At 39.4% G+C, this 16,044-nt stretch overlaps 1 protein-coding gene across 2 annotated transcripts in view; it reads right to left on the reverse strand.

Annotated features, from left to right (window-relative positions):
- Positions 1-16,044, reverse strand: part of LOC306888106 (transcription initiation factor TFIID subunit 4-like) — a 91,934-nt gene that overhangs the window by 44,733 nt on the left and 31,157 nt on the right. For both annotated transcript variants that reach the window (XM_079446252.1, XM_079446251.1), the window contains 3 exons: positions 13,416-13,546; positions 10,036-10,161; positions 7,163-7,219 (listed from right to left, as the gene is read on the reverse strand). In XM_079446252.1, the coding sequence (XP_079302378.1) occupies positions 7,163-7,219; positions 10,036-10,161; positions 13,416-13,546 (314 nt within the window). The remainder of the gene's footprint in view (positions 1-7,162; positions 7,220-10,035; positions 10,162-13,415; positions 13,547-16,044) is intronic.

A 16,044-nucleotide genomic window follows, 5' to 3' on the forward strand; every position in this document is an offset into this window, starting at 1 on the left:
TCCTTTAAAGGAACACTCCACTTTTTTTGGAAATAGGCTAATTTTCCAACTCCCCAAGAGTTAAACAGTTGAGTTTTACCATTTTTGAATCCATTCAGCCGATCTCCGGCTCTAGCGGTAGCACTTTTAGCGTAGCTTAGCATAGATCATTGAATCTAATGAGATCATTAGCATCGCACTCAAAAATTACCAAAGAGTTTCGGACTACTTTCAGGTGCTGCGTAATATCACTGCGCCTGCTGCACTCATGGTACGGCAGCAAAGTTCCTTGATTATTACGCCGGAATGAGAGTATAGTTCCTAGCCATATCAGCCTAGGAAATCGCGACTTTTCATTTTCCGTCAGTCTTAGTACACGATGTAACTACAGAAGAGTCAAGTTTTAAATAGGAAAAATATCGAAACTCTTTGGTCATTTTTGAGCGAGATGCTAACGGTCTAATCCGATTCAATGGTCTATGCTAAGCTACGCTAAAAGTGCTACCGCCAGACCCGGAGATCGGCTGAATGGATTCAAAAATTGTAAAACTGAATTGTTTCACTCTTGGGGAGTTATTTTCAAAACATTGTTCCTCTAAACATTCTCAGCAAGGTCTTAAACTGTGCTCAGATTTGCCAAGATATCAATATGAACTGAATTTTTCTTATCAGATTTTCACTCTGAACTTCTATATACTATTTTAAGGCATTATTTATTCTATTTTATAATAATTTTAGGAGAAACATCTGATTAAAAAAAATATATCATATTTCTTGCTTGTTTTGTTCATTTCTGTTTGTATCGAGTTTGTTATGCATATGAAAACCCAATAATTAAATTTTTTTTAAAAGAGAGACTTTCTTAGTAATATACTGATGCTTAATAGCAAACATCAGTAACTAAAAAACGGATTTGGAGTTATTTAAAATATACTTCGAATTTCAAATAGTTTTTTACGTATCGGAACCATTCAAATTCCTTCTATAATGAAACATCTCATCACATTCTGAGGTCTAAATCAATCCACACAAAGCTCTAGTCACAGAGTGTCTTTCCTTCTGCAGAGTCACATTTTCCAAAGGATAGTTTGCGTTACAGAGTGTTTAGGTATTATGGGATGTTTGTGTCTGTGGCTCTTTTATGTATCTCAGTCTCATTGGATCGGGCTGCTACCCACAATGCTGTGGTGTAAGAACGCAACGCTAGCATTAAAACAGAGAAGTAGAGGGAAAAAAGAATGGTGAGAACGGAGGAATGAGAAAGAAACTGCAATCGCCTGAGGAGGGAAAATATTTGAGGAAAATTATTCGAACAAAAAGCCAAGAGATTCCCAACGGACACATCCAAGTTTCACGAGAAGGATCTCAGATTCACAAGGATGTGAAATACGAACAAGAACGAGAGAAAGTAAGACGCATAGAGGGGAGAGAGGACAAACGGTTGCAAATCAGGTCAGGAATGAAGTGAAATTCACTCACCCAACACAATTAACAATGTCTGAATGCCACGCAATATTTTCAGAAATGAGTCCAAGATATATCAATGATGACCACATAGGTATATCGGACCATATTTTTTTCAGAATTGGTCTAATTGGACAATAATGGAAACATTTAATAGAAAATGCTACAGTTTCAAACAGTAAACTCTTATTTCTGTGGCAGGCTACAACAGCACTGTCCATTTCTGTCCATTAAAATATTTTGATATTGATTTCCCTGGAGGCCTCCTGCAGCCCCATCTCTATTGGTCAATTAATCAGATAGTCCCGCCCCCAACTCGCGTCATTGGTTGAGTCAGAAGATAACGTGTACGGAAGCTCAAACAAGGACACTGATGTTCTGAAAGCATCACAGAATCACAATGTTTCACTCTTCAGGAAGTCAATTAATGACTAGTGAAACTCACACACCACAAACTATATATTCTAAATTTCACATTTAAGAATAGTTCAAAAGTTTGGGTTTGGTAAGTGTTTTTATGTTTTTGAAAGTCGTCTCCTCTGCTCACCAAGGGTACATTTTTTTGGTCAAAAATACAGTAATAATGTGAAATATTATTAGAATTTAAAATAACTGTTTCCTATGTAAATATATGTTAAAGCGTAATTTATTGCTTTGATCAAAGCTGAATTTTCAGTCTTAAGTGTCCTTCAGAAATCATATTCTCATCTAATATGCTCATTTGCTTCTCAAGAAACGTTTCTGATTACGATCAATGTTGAAAACAGTTGTGCTGCCCAATGTTTTTGTGCTACAATTTATGTTTCAGCATCATTTAATGAATAGGAAGTTCATTGAAATTGAAATTAATTCTTTTATAAATGTATTTACTGTCACTTTTGATCAATGTAATGCATCCTTGCTGAATAAAAGTAGTAATTTATACACACATATAATTTAGGGAAATTCAGTTTCATCTTCTTTTGTGTTCAGGCTGTTTGCGTTGTGTGCAGATTGGAACAATAGCAGGGTGAGTAAATGATGACAGATTACAGAATGTAAATTTTTTGATGATTTATCGCTCTTGTTTGATCTAAAGATGTGTGATTGATCTCAGGCAGATTCACTTCTTCTGTGTTTGTCATCAGCAGCGATACAAACTCGTGCGTTTAGCGGCACTGGGAGCAAACGTTCACAGCCACCTCTGTTACTCTGTCCTTGTCTGTGACACGGCGGCCGGCGGGCGCGCAGGACCAGGGGCTGTTGTGGTAAAATGCACCGGTTTACCCAGGTGGTCAGCAGTGGTCACTCTGCGTCCTCTGCCCTGCCTCGCCTCTCCTTCTCCTGTTGAGAGCAGGGCAGCGATGATGAATCTGTGGCCGCAGAGTGTCTGTGTGACCTGACACAGTGATGTATCTGCCAGGGCTTCTCTCGCTCGCTCTCTTTTATGTATTTGCGGCTTCTTTCACTTTATTTTGCCTTCTTCCTCTCTCTATTTGTCATGTGTCCCCTCGCAATCTCTCTGCAGATTCATTGTATCTGCGGCCAGGCGCTGCTGATTAGGGCAGGCGGCCCTGTTCCTGCATCCTGTCTCTTTTTTTGGGCATTGATTTTCACCGAGGGCACTTTAAAAATATCCCATCTGACCTATGGGCATCGCTGAGGACTATGGAAATAGGTTCCCGAACACAAGCGCTCGATGACATTATACGGGGAATCGGATGTTTGTGAAGGGCTGAAAAAGACGAATGGTTAGAAATCAGACAACATCGGCCCATCAGACGCACGCGCTTGTCGAGGTAGACAAACGGCGTCTCCCAAAGGAAAGAAAAATCACAAGTCGGATGGCGTCGATATCTCAATTGCGATTTCAAATGGAGAGCAAACTGAAAAAACTTCTCACAGATCTGCTTTACTTTCAGAAAATAGCTCTAAAATGTCTCAAACTACGCTTGGATTTGCCAAAAGGCCGAAGTCTGCAATTCTGCATCTCAACATGGACTCTAACATTTCTTGTTAAATAATCTGAACTGCTCTCGAAATTCAATTTATAGCTCCCATAGCTATACAATGCTGGATGTACTGTATATATATTAATTCATGTATTAAAATGTGAATTTGTTTTAATAAAAATATGGATAACACATTTTATTCGCTTTAGTGACACAAATGATGAATTGGGTCACAAATTGTGTGGCTCTGGAGAAAATGTGATTGCTCAAATTTGCTCTTTCATTGCTCTGGAGATCTCATTGTGTTTCAGGTTACCTATGAACTTTAATGATATCAAGTTAATGTGCTTAGAAGAGCAGATCATTGGTAGAATTTGATTTGGAATATTTGAGACCAAATTGAGATTTGAGACATTTTTGAGATCTCTTCTGAAATGCTAGAGGAGGCAAATGTGAGATTCCAGGAGCCTTTTTCTTAGGATAAACATCTGAGAAGCAGGAGACTTCAGCAAACATCCCTATTTGTTCTCAATTGAATCTCATTACAATCTAGGAGAAAGATATAAGACATGTCAAGTCAAAAATGAGAATTGTGCCACCATTTACTCACCCACATCATTCCAAACGTGTAAATATCTTTTCTATGGAACACAAATGGAAAATATAAAAGCATAAGTGAGTAAATTAGACCAATTTTAAAACTATATTACTATACTGTTGTGCAAATCTCATCAGGAGTTGTGAAATCAAGTTGTTGGTATAAACACAACTACTAGTGACACGAGACAAGTGACAAGAGATGCAGAAAGAGTCTTTTCTTAACACACACACCACATAAGTGCAGTATACTGTCTGTGTGTGTGTGTGTGTCCTGGTGTGGTTATGAGTAATAAACCTCTCTCTCGCCGTTCTACCCGTCACAGAGAGTGAAGGCAGCACGGATCAACCTCATTATCCTGATGAAAATTTGGGCAGATGTGCGAAACCTCTACGACAGACGCAAACAGCAGCTCTGTCGCCTGCAGCCAATCAGGAGATGAAAACCGGAGGAAGAACCACACTGAGAAACGACCACGGCCATTACGCCCAGAGAGAGAGAGAGAGACGGGAAAACGCCATTTCTGGTGCAACAGCAAATAAAAGTGAGATTACAGCCTTTTTAAAATTCTGATTGGAAACAAGTTGAGAGTTTTTGACGACACAGACGGGGCGAGCGTGTGCGTGTGTGTGTGAGCTGTAGTAGTCGTTCTGTGGGTTGGAAAGTTAATCTGGCTGTGTTGAGATGATGAGCTGCCTGCCACTTAACAGGGCGGAGATCCACTTTGATCACACGGCCTCGGGCGCAGCCTATTACAAATCACCTCATTTACATACAGCACAGGCTGATGAGAACACTACAATCCACTCGAAAGGGTTACACCTCTCTAATGTGGAGCAGGAGAGAGAGAGAGAGAGGAAACAAGGGTGATACCTAAAGAAAAGATGGACAGATGACAGTCGGGAGATCCAGAGAAGACACACGGGTGATAGTTAGTAACTAAACCTTTAGCACTATGTATTAAAGTTATGCATTTATGCTGCAAACTGTTATTCCTCAAATCATGTGTGTTATTGAGAAGAAGTGTATTGTTTCTTTATTAAGTGATCAGATGCATCGTGTTCACCTGCTGGACCATGAAACAGGTGAAAAACATACCACAAATGCACATCTACAGGCAAGAAGATCACAGATCACTTTTCACACCAGATAGAAAGAAACCACCTAGCAACCACCCAAAACACTGTAGCAAAAGCAACATGCTGAAGAACACTCGGAACATCTTAGCAACTGAATAGCAACACCTTGGCAACCACTTCAGCACTGTGAGAGGTTTGCATGAACAAAAACCACATGCCTTTTCTTTACAGAACATTAAAATCAGATTAAATAATCAGTTATGATTGCAGGTAGACAAAAATCTGGAGTTGAACAGAAATAGAATCCAAAAAGGAAGAAAATGTGGGGTCTGGGGTTTTTAAAATGGGAGTTAGTACAAAAGGAATCATGCCTAATGCATGAGAGTAAATCGCTATAGATGGCATACATATTTCATTTCTCATCGCAGCTCATCAAGCAGAGTTGTTTACCATTCAGAACTGAATTGAGAATTAATTTAAATTCTAATTCCTGTTTCAAACAGAATGCAAAACTGCAATTTGAATTTAAGGAGGTAGAATTTCCTGTCGCTCATACAGTAGAGCACAGCACTAGCAAGGCCATGGGTTCAATTCCCAGGGAAAAGCAAGATCTGATTAAATGTAAATGTATATACCTTGAATGCAATGCAAGGATAAAAGCATCTGCCAAATGCATCAATGTAAAATGAACTTATAACTCCAAGTGTCATTTTTAATTATAAATAAGGAAGGTTTGCAAAGACAAACTTTGCTGAAGTCTTGTTTGAAAGTTTAAAGTCTTGAAAAATGCGAAGGTTTTATAGGCTGTACACACGGATCTGTACTTAATATATAATTCTTTATGTTTAACATTTAATTACACTTTCTGTAACTCAAAATTAGAGCATGATATTAGGATATCAGTCGATGTTTCTCTGGGAATCAATCCCATAACCTTTGCGTTTCTGGCTAACAACACAAAGGTCATGGGTTCCATTCCCAAGGAAAGCATTAACTGATAACATGTGTACCTCGAATGCAATGCGTACATTGCCTTGGATAAAAGTGTCTGCCAAATGCATAAATATATATGTAAATGTCCAATTCAACTTCCTGTGGGTTGTGGCCAATTCCATTCAAATTGCAACTCATGAACTGCAAAAAATTTAATTCTTCTGTTCAGAATTTTGCACACAATTCTTGTCTCAACACAGGACTTGCCGTCACTGAGCAGCTCATGTCCTTTACATGATTTGTCTACAAGTTATAGTTTTAGCTGGAAAAATCAAAGGGGAAAAAACATTAATATCACAGTGCAGTTTTCTCAAATCCACAGTGAAAACACACCTGTAAGAGTGGGATAGAGTGGGATCGACCTCAGTTTTGGATCGAACAATCAAACCAAGTCTGTAAATTTACTCAAAGATTGCAAACAAATACATTTGTGTGCTTGTATCAGAAGACGTTTTCATAACAGGGTTAGTTTGGACTCACGTCCACAGCGCTACGGTTTTGTAGTCAGTGCATCAGTGACGGCCGGAGAGAAAACATCACGGTGCACATCACAAACACACGAATCTAAAGCTGAAATAGTTTCATAAACGCATGCATCAGCTCAGCACCAAAGTCAACTGTTTTCCGTAAAAACTAGTGCGTCATTAGATCTGCCAGGAATTGAGAACAGCATTAGTTTTAATTGGCAGCCTAAAAAAAACTAAAATCAATGCAGGAGAAGACACAAGCAAGCAATTTGTGCCTCATACCGCAGAAACGGTTACTAATTGTCTCCCTTCTTGCGAGAGCAAGACCACGCCATTCGCCTTTATGATGCTAATGGCCTCGGCAAATTATCCGTCAAACGGGAAAAACTCTGACTTCATCTCCAATCAGATTCCCCATTTCGCCCCGGATAAAAGCGCAGCACATTCTCCTAAATACCAGCTCAGAGCTGGAGAAAAAGAGGAAAATGCTCATTTTTTCGCAGGACATCAATCAAAGAAAATAATTCCTCAAACTTTCTTCTTTTTTTTTTTCCCAGAGTCAGACTTTAAATGGCATTACATATGTAGCACAGCATAAAAAATTAATCTGCGGGAGCCTTGAAATGTCAGTGGTAATGATGGAAGCCTCACCTCCTTTGCTTTCTGCTTCAGACGGGCTTGTTCTGGATCTTCTTGCCGCGAGCGACTCTGGGAGAGAAAGAGAGAGAGAGAGATGGAGGGAGGATGGGCAGAAGGAAGGATGGAGGGAGAGATGGGCAGACGGTAGGTGAGAGCGTGTCATGAGCTCACTTCATCTGCCGCACTAAAATAGTTGCGGACAAACGAGGGCAGATCTGATGTGTCAAGGACGGAGTGTGTGTGTGTGTGTGTGTGTGTGTGTTCAGCGGTGAGTGATTCTACACCCGCAGGCTGTTCCCTCCAAACACACACACACACACAGCCACAGGCAACTACTAATCAAAAGACAAAATACATGCACGCACACACAGTTACAAATGCAGGTGCAATCGAGAATCATCAGTGTGTGTGTGTGCATACAAATGTCAAAAATTAAACAATTACTCAAATTTGTTTGTGTGTTTGTGGCAAAACTATAAAAGTGGTCTGCAACCCAAACATGCATCTAGTGGCCCTTTCGTCACAAAGTGCAACAGGAATGAGTCCTACAACCCAGAAAATAGGATTTTTCCAGTTCCATCATGCCAAAGTCAGGTTTTTTAAATGGGTTTTTGATTCAATGCAAGGCCTGTAAGCTCAAGATATTCTCCCATTTTATTTTACAGTATCAAACAAATCAGAAATACCCTTAAATAGTCTTTAAAGATGTACTGTATGTACTGTAAAAAGTGAAATAAAATAAACACTTCACAGTGTATTTTTCTTTTCCAAAAATCTAAAAACTGACTGTTGCACGAACAATGTTTTTGCCTATAGCGTCTTGCCTGAAAGAGCTGTCAGAAGCTTAGTGGTGGTGATTATCTTGATGAAGGGAATGTGTAAGAATCATGAACGTTTGTTGGTCACAGAGCTTATTTTCTGCAATAATCTAAAAGCCAATGGAAAAATCCGGTCCAGGGTGATGCTAAAATACGTCATCCCTGCAGCTCTCTCTTCCTGCTTGTGTCTTTGGGTTTGTGTGTGTGTGGTCAGAGAGGGTAAATCTCTCTGCTGAAGCATTTAATCGTGGCCTTGTGTGATTTTACTCTCATTTGGTCTCTTTTAAAGAGAGAGAGATGTGTGAGGTGTGTGCGTGTGATCCTGAGGGCTTTGTGTTTAGGTCTTTTTTTAATTGCCCCATGAGAACGTCTCCTAACTCACTCTCTCTCGGCGAGGAGAGGGGCGGCAGTACTGTGCCCTTCTTCGCCGCTAATTGGTTTTAAATATATCAGGCGGTTCACGTACTGGTCGCTATCTCGGCTGAGAGTAATGCGTTTGGCCCCTGGTCCTCGTGCTCGTCCCCGAAGACTCCAGTCATATTTGAAATGGACGATGAGATTTATTTTAGTAGGTTCATGTTTAAGGGGTCAAATCACGCTGAGCTTAAAGATGCAGAGCGAGAACACAAGGACACAATCCAATGCTCCCACAGAATGATCTCAACCCAAAATAAAACAAGATTTGTTTGTTCTGTCTGTCAATATTCATTCATTCATAGTTTCCAGACTGGCAATGATTTATTGAGCTCAGAGAGCTACAGACGACTCGTTTACAATGCATTCGAGCTGGAAACACATAAGCATGTTTCCCTGATTGCATTTTAGGCTTCAGCGGAGTTGAAATCCCTCACAACTGAGATACTTCAGCTTGCGTAACGTCTCATCCCGGCCCAAAGTCACGGAGGTCGGCGTGGCCATTCGCGCTCGTGTATGAGCTAAACTGTCTCGTTTTGGGAGATATAATCTTGCGCGCTACGGCATAATAACGCCATTAGGCCGAAGGGAGGCGAGACTCGGACGTGCGAGGGGGTCTTTACGGCGGGTCATCGTCTCTGAGCTAAATGAATTAATGACGGAAACGAGCCGAACTGTTTCACTGTGCCGCTCGGGGCGATGGGCGCAGGGCAGAGTGGACGCAATCGCCTCTTTAATTGGAAAATCTGTCTTTTGGGGTTATCAGGGGCTTCCTGGTCGTTTTAGGCTTTAGTCGAGATGACAAAGCAATGAAAATCCCAGATTTATTGCAAATTTCAGGCATCTGATAATGACAAATTTACTTCTTAATGTAAAATATCTGAAATAACACCAGCCCAAAATGTGGTTCAACAATCTTCTTGGCTGGTGTTTTATAAAAACCTGATCGATCTATAGACGGGATTCCCTAACTTTTTTTGTCAGATGCGCCATTTTGACCTAAATATTGACTCCACCTGGCATTTTAAGTTAAAACTTCTATAATTTACCAGTATATTCACATGTCATGGTCTGATGTTGGTCAATGATCACATGACATGCAGGTAAAACAATAAAAAATATTTTAAAATAAATAAATATTAAATAATACTAAAAAAAAAAAAAAAAACATTTTGTAAGTGTTTTATTTGATTGTTTTTGTTTTTAAATTATTTAATTGTTTTAATTTTTACCTTTTTTTAATTCAACCCTAGTTTGGGAAATCCTGATGCTAAATGAATTTTTAAGGTTCATTGGTTTATGGGTCTGACTGATATGATCAGTGAAGACACTGAAATCTTGCGATCAGGATGGCTAAAGGACAATTGAATGTCAATAAACATAATACAGTTTAATGATGCCACTAATTTTACGCAATATTTAGTCAATTTCAATAAGCAGATGTCTATAGATTTTAGAACTGATACAAGTGACTTTTTTAGCTTATTAAGCAAAGACGGTTTGTGGTTAATACAATAACTTAAATTAACAAGCGTGGCCAATCTAACCCATTTATTTATCCAGTTTGTAGCAAGGTGCAGAATTTCTGTTGTTCTGCAGCTGAGATCCCATCATTAATGTTTATGGATCTGAGATTACGAGGTGCCAGGTTACCTTCGCCGCTCTGAGGAGAATCTCTCGTTCTCGCTCATCTTTCCTCTGCTTTTCCATCCGTTCCAGCTGCTCAAAAAACTTGAGCTGTGAGCGCACATCTGACGACTGCTCGTACCACTCGTCTTCCTGCAGAGAGAAAGAGGCCAGGAGAAGTTTTGATACACATTTTAACTTATTTATGAGTGTTTATGACTCAATCACGATGAAAACTTTCTTCTTAGGCAGGTGAGACGGAAGTTTACGGGACGAGCGCAAAAAACATGTTTACTTCAGAAAGCGACCTCGATGTTTTGTGCACTTCCTGTGCTACCCTTGCCTCTTTTCATTTTCTGACGAGCTCGTCTCTCCTCTCATCCCTGCCTCCGTCTCTCCTGTCCTTTGTTGGCTATGAAGTCAGCCGTGCCTCTTTCAGGACGCTGTTGTTTTTTGCTGATGTCAGTTTCTTCACACAGGCACGTCTCATACGGCTCATTTATGAAGCAGCACGCGGAGAGCGGCAGATGCAACAAAAAAGCCACAACACACACCAAACAGAAAAACAGAAAAACAAAACGTGCGTCCGTGAATGCATTCCTCTCTGCTAAACTACTCACCATGTACACAAATAAACAGCTTTTAAAGCGCTCCGCCACCTGCTTTTCCTCCTTTGTGGGTTTGTTCTGGGTTCCCGTTAATGCGAGTCTCTTGAAAGAGCGCTACGTTTTATGCGATGCGGGGAAAGTGCGTGTCGGACTCTCTGGCTGTGGGTTTGAATACTGAATTGTTTACAAATTCAGACAAAAATATGCATATATCTAATTCATTTAAACATTAAAGCTCCACACATAGACATGCAAAGTGACCTAACAATACAATACATGCAACCAGAAAGTTTATCAAGACTAACTTTAGCAAACCAGACAAGTTTTTCAGCAAAACAGCCAGTTAGACAGATAAGTGATTGCTTTATATATTTACCCAGCCCTTGGGTTAAAACAACCCAAATGGATGCGTGCACTTTATTTGACTACTTTTGGACTGTTGAACAAAAACACCCGCCCATGCCATTACAAAGCTAGAAAGAGCCAGGACAATTTTTAATATAACTTTGATTGGACTCATCTGAAAGAAGAAAGTCATATACACCTAGGATGCCTTGAGGGTGAGTAAAACATGGGCTAATTTTTAGTTTTGGGTGAACTAACCCTTTAAGTCAATCCTAGGATGTCCTACTTGTGGTTGCTAGGGAATTGCTAGGTTGTTCAGAATGTTTCTAGGATATTCTGGTTGGTTGCTTGGGTCTTTCAAGGCTGTTGCTAGGGTGCTGCTAAGGAGTTCTGTTTGGTTGCTAGGGAACTGCTAGGCAGTGAAGGTGTTAAGGTGTTCAAGGTTGTTGCTAGGTTATTGCTAGCCTGTTGTGAGTGGTTGCTAGAGTGTTGCTAGGCAGTTGCTAGGATGTCCAAGATGGTTACTTGGGTGTTGCAAGCTGTTGCTAAGGTGATGTGGGTGGTTGCTAGGTTACTCTCGATGGTTGCTAGGGCTTTCTGGGTGGTTGCTATAGAGTGCAGCCAAGAAGTTCTATATGGTTGCTAGGGTGTTCCAAAGGGTTTCTAGGGCATTTTGGGTGGTTGCTAAGGTGTTACTAAGCTACAGTGATGGGATTAGTTTCTAGGCTGTTGTAAGTGGTTGCTAGGGCATTGCCAGGGTTATCACTAGGCAACGCGGATGGTTTCTTGAATGTTTGAGTGGGTGGTTGCTATGGTGTTCCTAGGTGGTTTCCAGGGCATTGTTACGTGGTTGCTAGGGTGATCAAGATGGGTTCTAGGGCTTTCTGGGTGGTTTCTTAGGTGTTGCTAGACAGTTGCTAGAGTATACACGGTGGTTGCTATGGTATTTCTTGGGCATCCCTAGGCAGCTGCAAGGGTGTTCTGGATGGTTGTTAGGGTGTTGTATACACAGATAAAAAGACAAATAAATACCTAACTTCATGGAACTAATTTTAACATATAGAACTTTATGTAGCGTGTTCCTCAATAAATCATAGTTTCTCTGTTCAGATGTTTAAAGTGTTGAACAGGCTAAATGATTTTCATGATAATGATGTTAAACTGATGATTAGTTTTTGCTGTGAGCAGACAAATTAAATAATGTGTGTTTGTGACTGTCGGATGACATTAGTGTCCTTTGTAGAAAACTATTTACAGCAACATATATACACTATAAAAAATCCTGGGTTATTTTTTTAACCCAAATGCTGGGTTTTTTAGGGAGGTTTTTTGGGTAGTTTTTGTGTTACCCAGCTCCTGGGTCAAATGTAACAACCCAATGTTTGAGTGGTTTTTAGTGTTACCCATGGGTCGGACACAACAACCCAATGTTTGGGTAGATTTTGTGTTACTCAGATCCTGTTTCAGACGTAATACAGCGATTGAGTTATTTTGCGTCCTCTTCTGGAGAAAACTGTTCTAAGCACCATCGAATTGATGCATTTCTTCGGTAAAATACAGGTTTGTGTACATTTTATTTTATATATAAAATTGCTACTGTGCTGTATATCGTTAAATTTTATGCAGAGCAACATACAGGCGCGCGTTGTGAATCACCTAAACGAGTGTCGCTCGCGTCTGTTTTATTGAGTGATGGAAAAGCCTGATGCTTTGCATAAATGACATTTTATTCATAAACATACAGAATACAAAATGTTAAAATATTTCCTCAGAACTGTTTACTGTTTGTTTTTGGGAAGATTATGGAGGCAGTCGCATTATATTTCGGCTATGATTGAAACACAGGGATTTAAGTTAATCTGTAAACATTATTTCATGTATTAAGTAAAAAATAAGCTAGTATTATATTAAAAATGAATCAACCCATTATGATAGGTTAAAAAAAATAACCCAATTTGGGTTTTGGATAAAATTAACTCCAAATGTGTTCTGTCCAATATTTACCCAGCCCTTGGGTTAAAACAACCCAAATTGGGTTGTTTTTAACCCAGTGTTTTTTAGAGTCTATATATATATATATATATATATATATATATATATATATAAACAGTGTCGATAAGTAACGCGAGTTGCGTAATCAGATTACTTTTTTCAAGTAACTAATGAAGTAATGCATTAAATGTGAATGTACATTTCCTTCAGCCTCAGGCTTATTCATTTCACTTTTAGTGTGAAAGCACTTTTACCTTTGCCAAAAATATAACTTTTATATAAAAAACAAACCAGATGTCCTGCCCAGATGACAAAAAGTAGCGCAAAAGTAACATAATGCATTACTTTCCATAAAAAGTAACTAAGTCGTTACTTTTGTATGGAGTAATGCAAATATTGTAATACATTACTTTCAAAAGTAACTATACATAAATAAAAGCATGTCTTCCACACATCTCGTACCTTACACGAGTCCATTCGGTGCTGGGCGATGGAGGAAACTTTCTCCAGCACCGTCCGTAATCTGGACTGGGTGGCGTGAGAGATGAAGTTCACAGCCTCCAGCGGTATGTCCGTCACTCCAAACCTCTTCGCTGAAACAAGAAAGACACAGATGCAGATGTTACGAAAACATCAATAATCAAACAAAACACATCACCACACAGATGTTTGGAAGGAAGTTCAACAAGAGAAAATTAAATCTGTCCTTTCTTATAAATCTTCTACAAAAAGGTCCAATGTGTGTTGAAACCACAAAGGGTTGTTATGATGAACCGACACAACCTGCATTTAAAACGCAAATATGTGGAGAGGATGTTTTCTCACTCCCGTGACTCGTTTTCAGACCTGATTTCCTGATATTACAGTGTAATGGGTTTGGATGAGCCTCTGTGGTTTGGAAGGTCAGCAAAGCTGATCCAACCATCCAGAAGAGCTCAAGAGACTTAAGCAACTCTGTCGCTCCTAAAAAAATTCTTAAGAAACATAAAAACAGACACAATGTATAGATCTATAAAATGAACATGGATAGCAGCTGATCATTTGATACTGGAGGAATGTCTGAGCTCCTATTGAGATATTTTGATTGCAGATACTGGGCAAATCTGAGCACAGCTTGAGACATTTTTAAGAAAAATAAAAGATTACGGGTGTCTTTTTATTATAAGAAACATCTGAGATATAATAGAACTTATCTCTTTTCATTAGAATAATACTGTGATTTAATCTGTGATTATTCTTTCCTATGAAAAAAATAAAGGGGAAAAGAAAAGCAGCTCTTTCACATGAGATGACGACTTTTACTTTAAAGGATAATTAGCACCAGAGTTTCTAAAGAGCGCTGCAAACCTTCAGAGCGCTTCTATCTACAACAACCCCATCTTTAATTTGCTATTAACATAAGTTCTCCTTCCACTGTTATTTTAAGAAAATCACACCAATTATTTAAATCAGCCGCTAAACGTGCTGAAAGTGTCCTTAATGACGCCAAACGAGATCTTTTTTATAAAAACAGGAAAAAGAAATGCTGAAAACCTCTTGGAAAAGTCAAAACATGAGGAGTTTCTTAAGGCCACTGGAAGCATTCAGATGAACTGTTCTACAAAGAATTTCCGTTCTACAAAATTTCCATAAAAGAATAAAATAACAAGCTGCTTTCCTAGAGAATAAAATGATCTGTATATCTCTTCATGCAGGTTTAGCAGTGTTTTAAAACTTAGAAGCATCAAAATCAACTTTTCCTTCCCGTCACCTATAAACAATCTGTCGTAAAAGAGAGCAGCGGTGGACAGACTTCAGTCCCTGCAGGTCAGCTCTGATCTGACACGGTTTACATGAGACACTCCAGATAGACCAGAAGTCCTCACAGACGCAGCTGGAGTCTTCATTTGGCAGGCTTGGTCCTTTTAAGGCAACATACATGAACAACATATACTGCAAATACATGTGCATTTATGCATTTGATACATGCTTTATCCAGAGTGACTAACATTGCATTCAAGGTGGATATAAGGTGTTAGATGATGTCTTAAACTTCCTTTTATGATGGGTAAACACCTTCAGTTTAAACCCAACTGTATTTACATTTACTATTATCATCACTTAAAAAACTCCTCCAGTTAAAAAGCTTTAAAAAACATCTTACATTATACAACAATTTTTAAATAAACTGTAACTTTTATAAAATGTATTTTAATTTTTCCTCACTTATGCTACCTTTTGTTCTCTGATGTTACTTTTTATGTTACAAATTTAAGCTTTGCAACAAAAAAAAATAATAGCATTCCAAAGGAACTGAACCCATGAACTATTTTTTTCTGCATCCATCTACTTGTTTTTTTTTTTCCTTTAAAGTTGTATTTTTGTTGAAATATAGGTTTTACCAGAAAAAAAACAGTATTGCATTATCTATATCCCCCCCACCCCCATGTTTTTGTTCACTAATGTTTTTTTGTTTTGTTTTTTGACATTTAAGTTTTTACAAAAAGAAGCCATGGCCTTGGCATTATAGCATCATGCTCTACTGTCTGGACTAAGACTGCTCACACAAAGTGCAAAGGCTGCAATTTCCGCTTTGATGTTGAGGAAAAGTAATATACAGGATAACCGTTTAATATAGCATGAGCGAGTTTAATGGATGTGATCTTTGTGTTTGAGGGTGAATCAGGGCTTTCAGGAGTTTTGTTGGGTTGTGTGTGTGAGTTTCTCTCAGATTGAGCCGAGCTGGCAGGATTTGTGCCTCCCTTGGTTCTCTGTCACCTACGAGTTCTCCAGCAGCCCATCAACGACACCACACCACACCGCCGCTCCGCCACGGCCCAGCAGGGGGCGCTTCGTCCTCCTACACACACGCCTCCACCTTTGAGAAGAATTACTCGTTTCTAACGCACACGATGCTCCCAGCGACAGCTCGACGGCCACGCTAGCGCGCGGTAAAACAGATGCCCTAGAGCTTCTGACGCTTAACTGAGATCTAATGTGTAGCGAACACAAGGGTGACAGAACAAGCACTGTACATCTAGTTTAAACTAGTTTGTGAGGAAAGAACTTCAAGCCATACGATTCTAGTCTGGAAATGTTACATCAAATGATA

Source organism: Barbus barbus (genome assembly GCF_936440315.1).
Source record: "Barbus barbus genome assembly, chromosome: 22".
Lineage (NCBI taxonomy): Eukaryota > Metazoa > Chordata > Actinopteri > Cypriniformes > Cyprinidae > Barbus > Barbus barbus.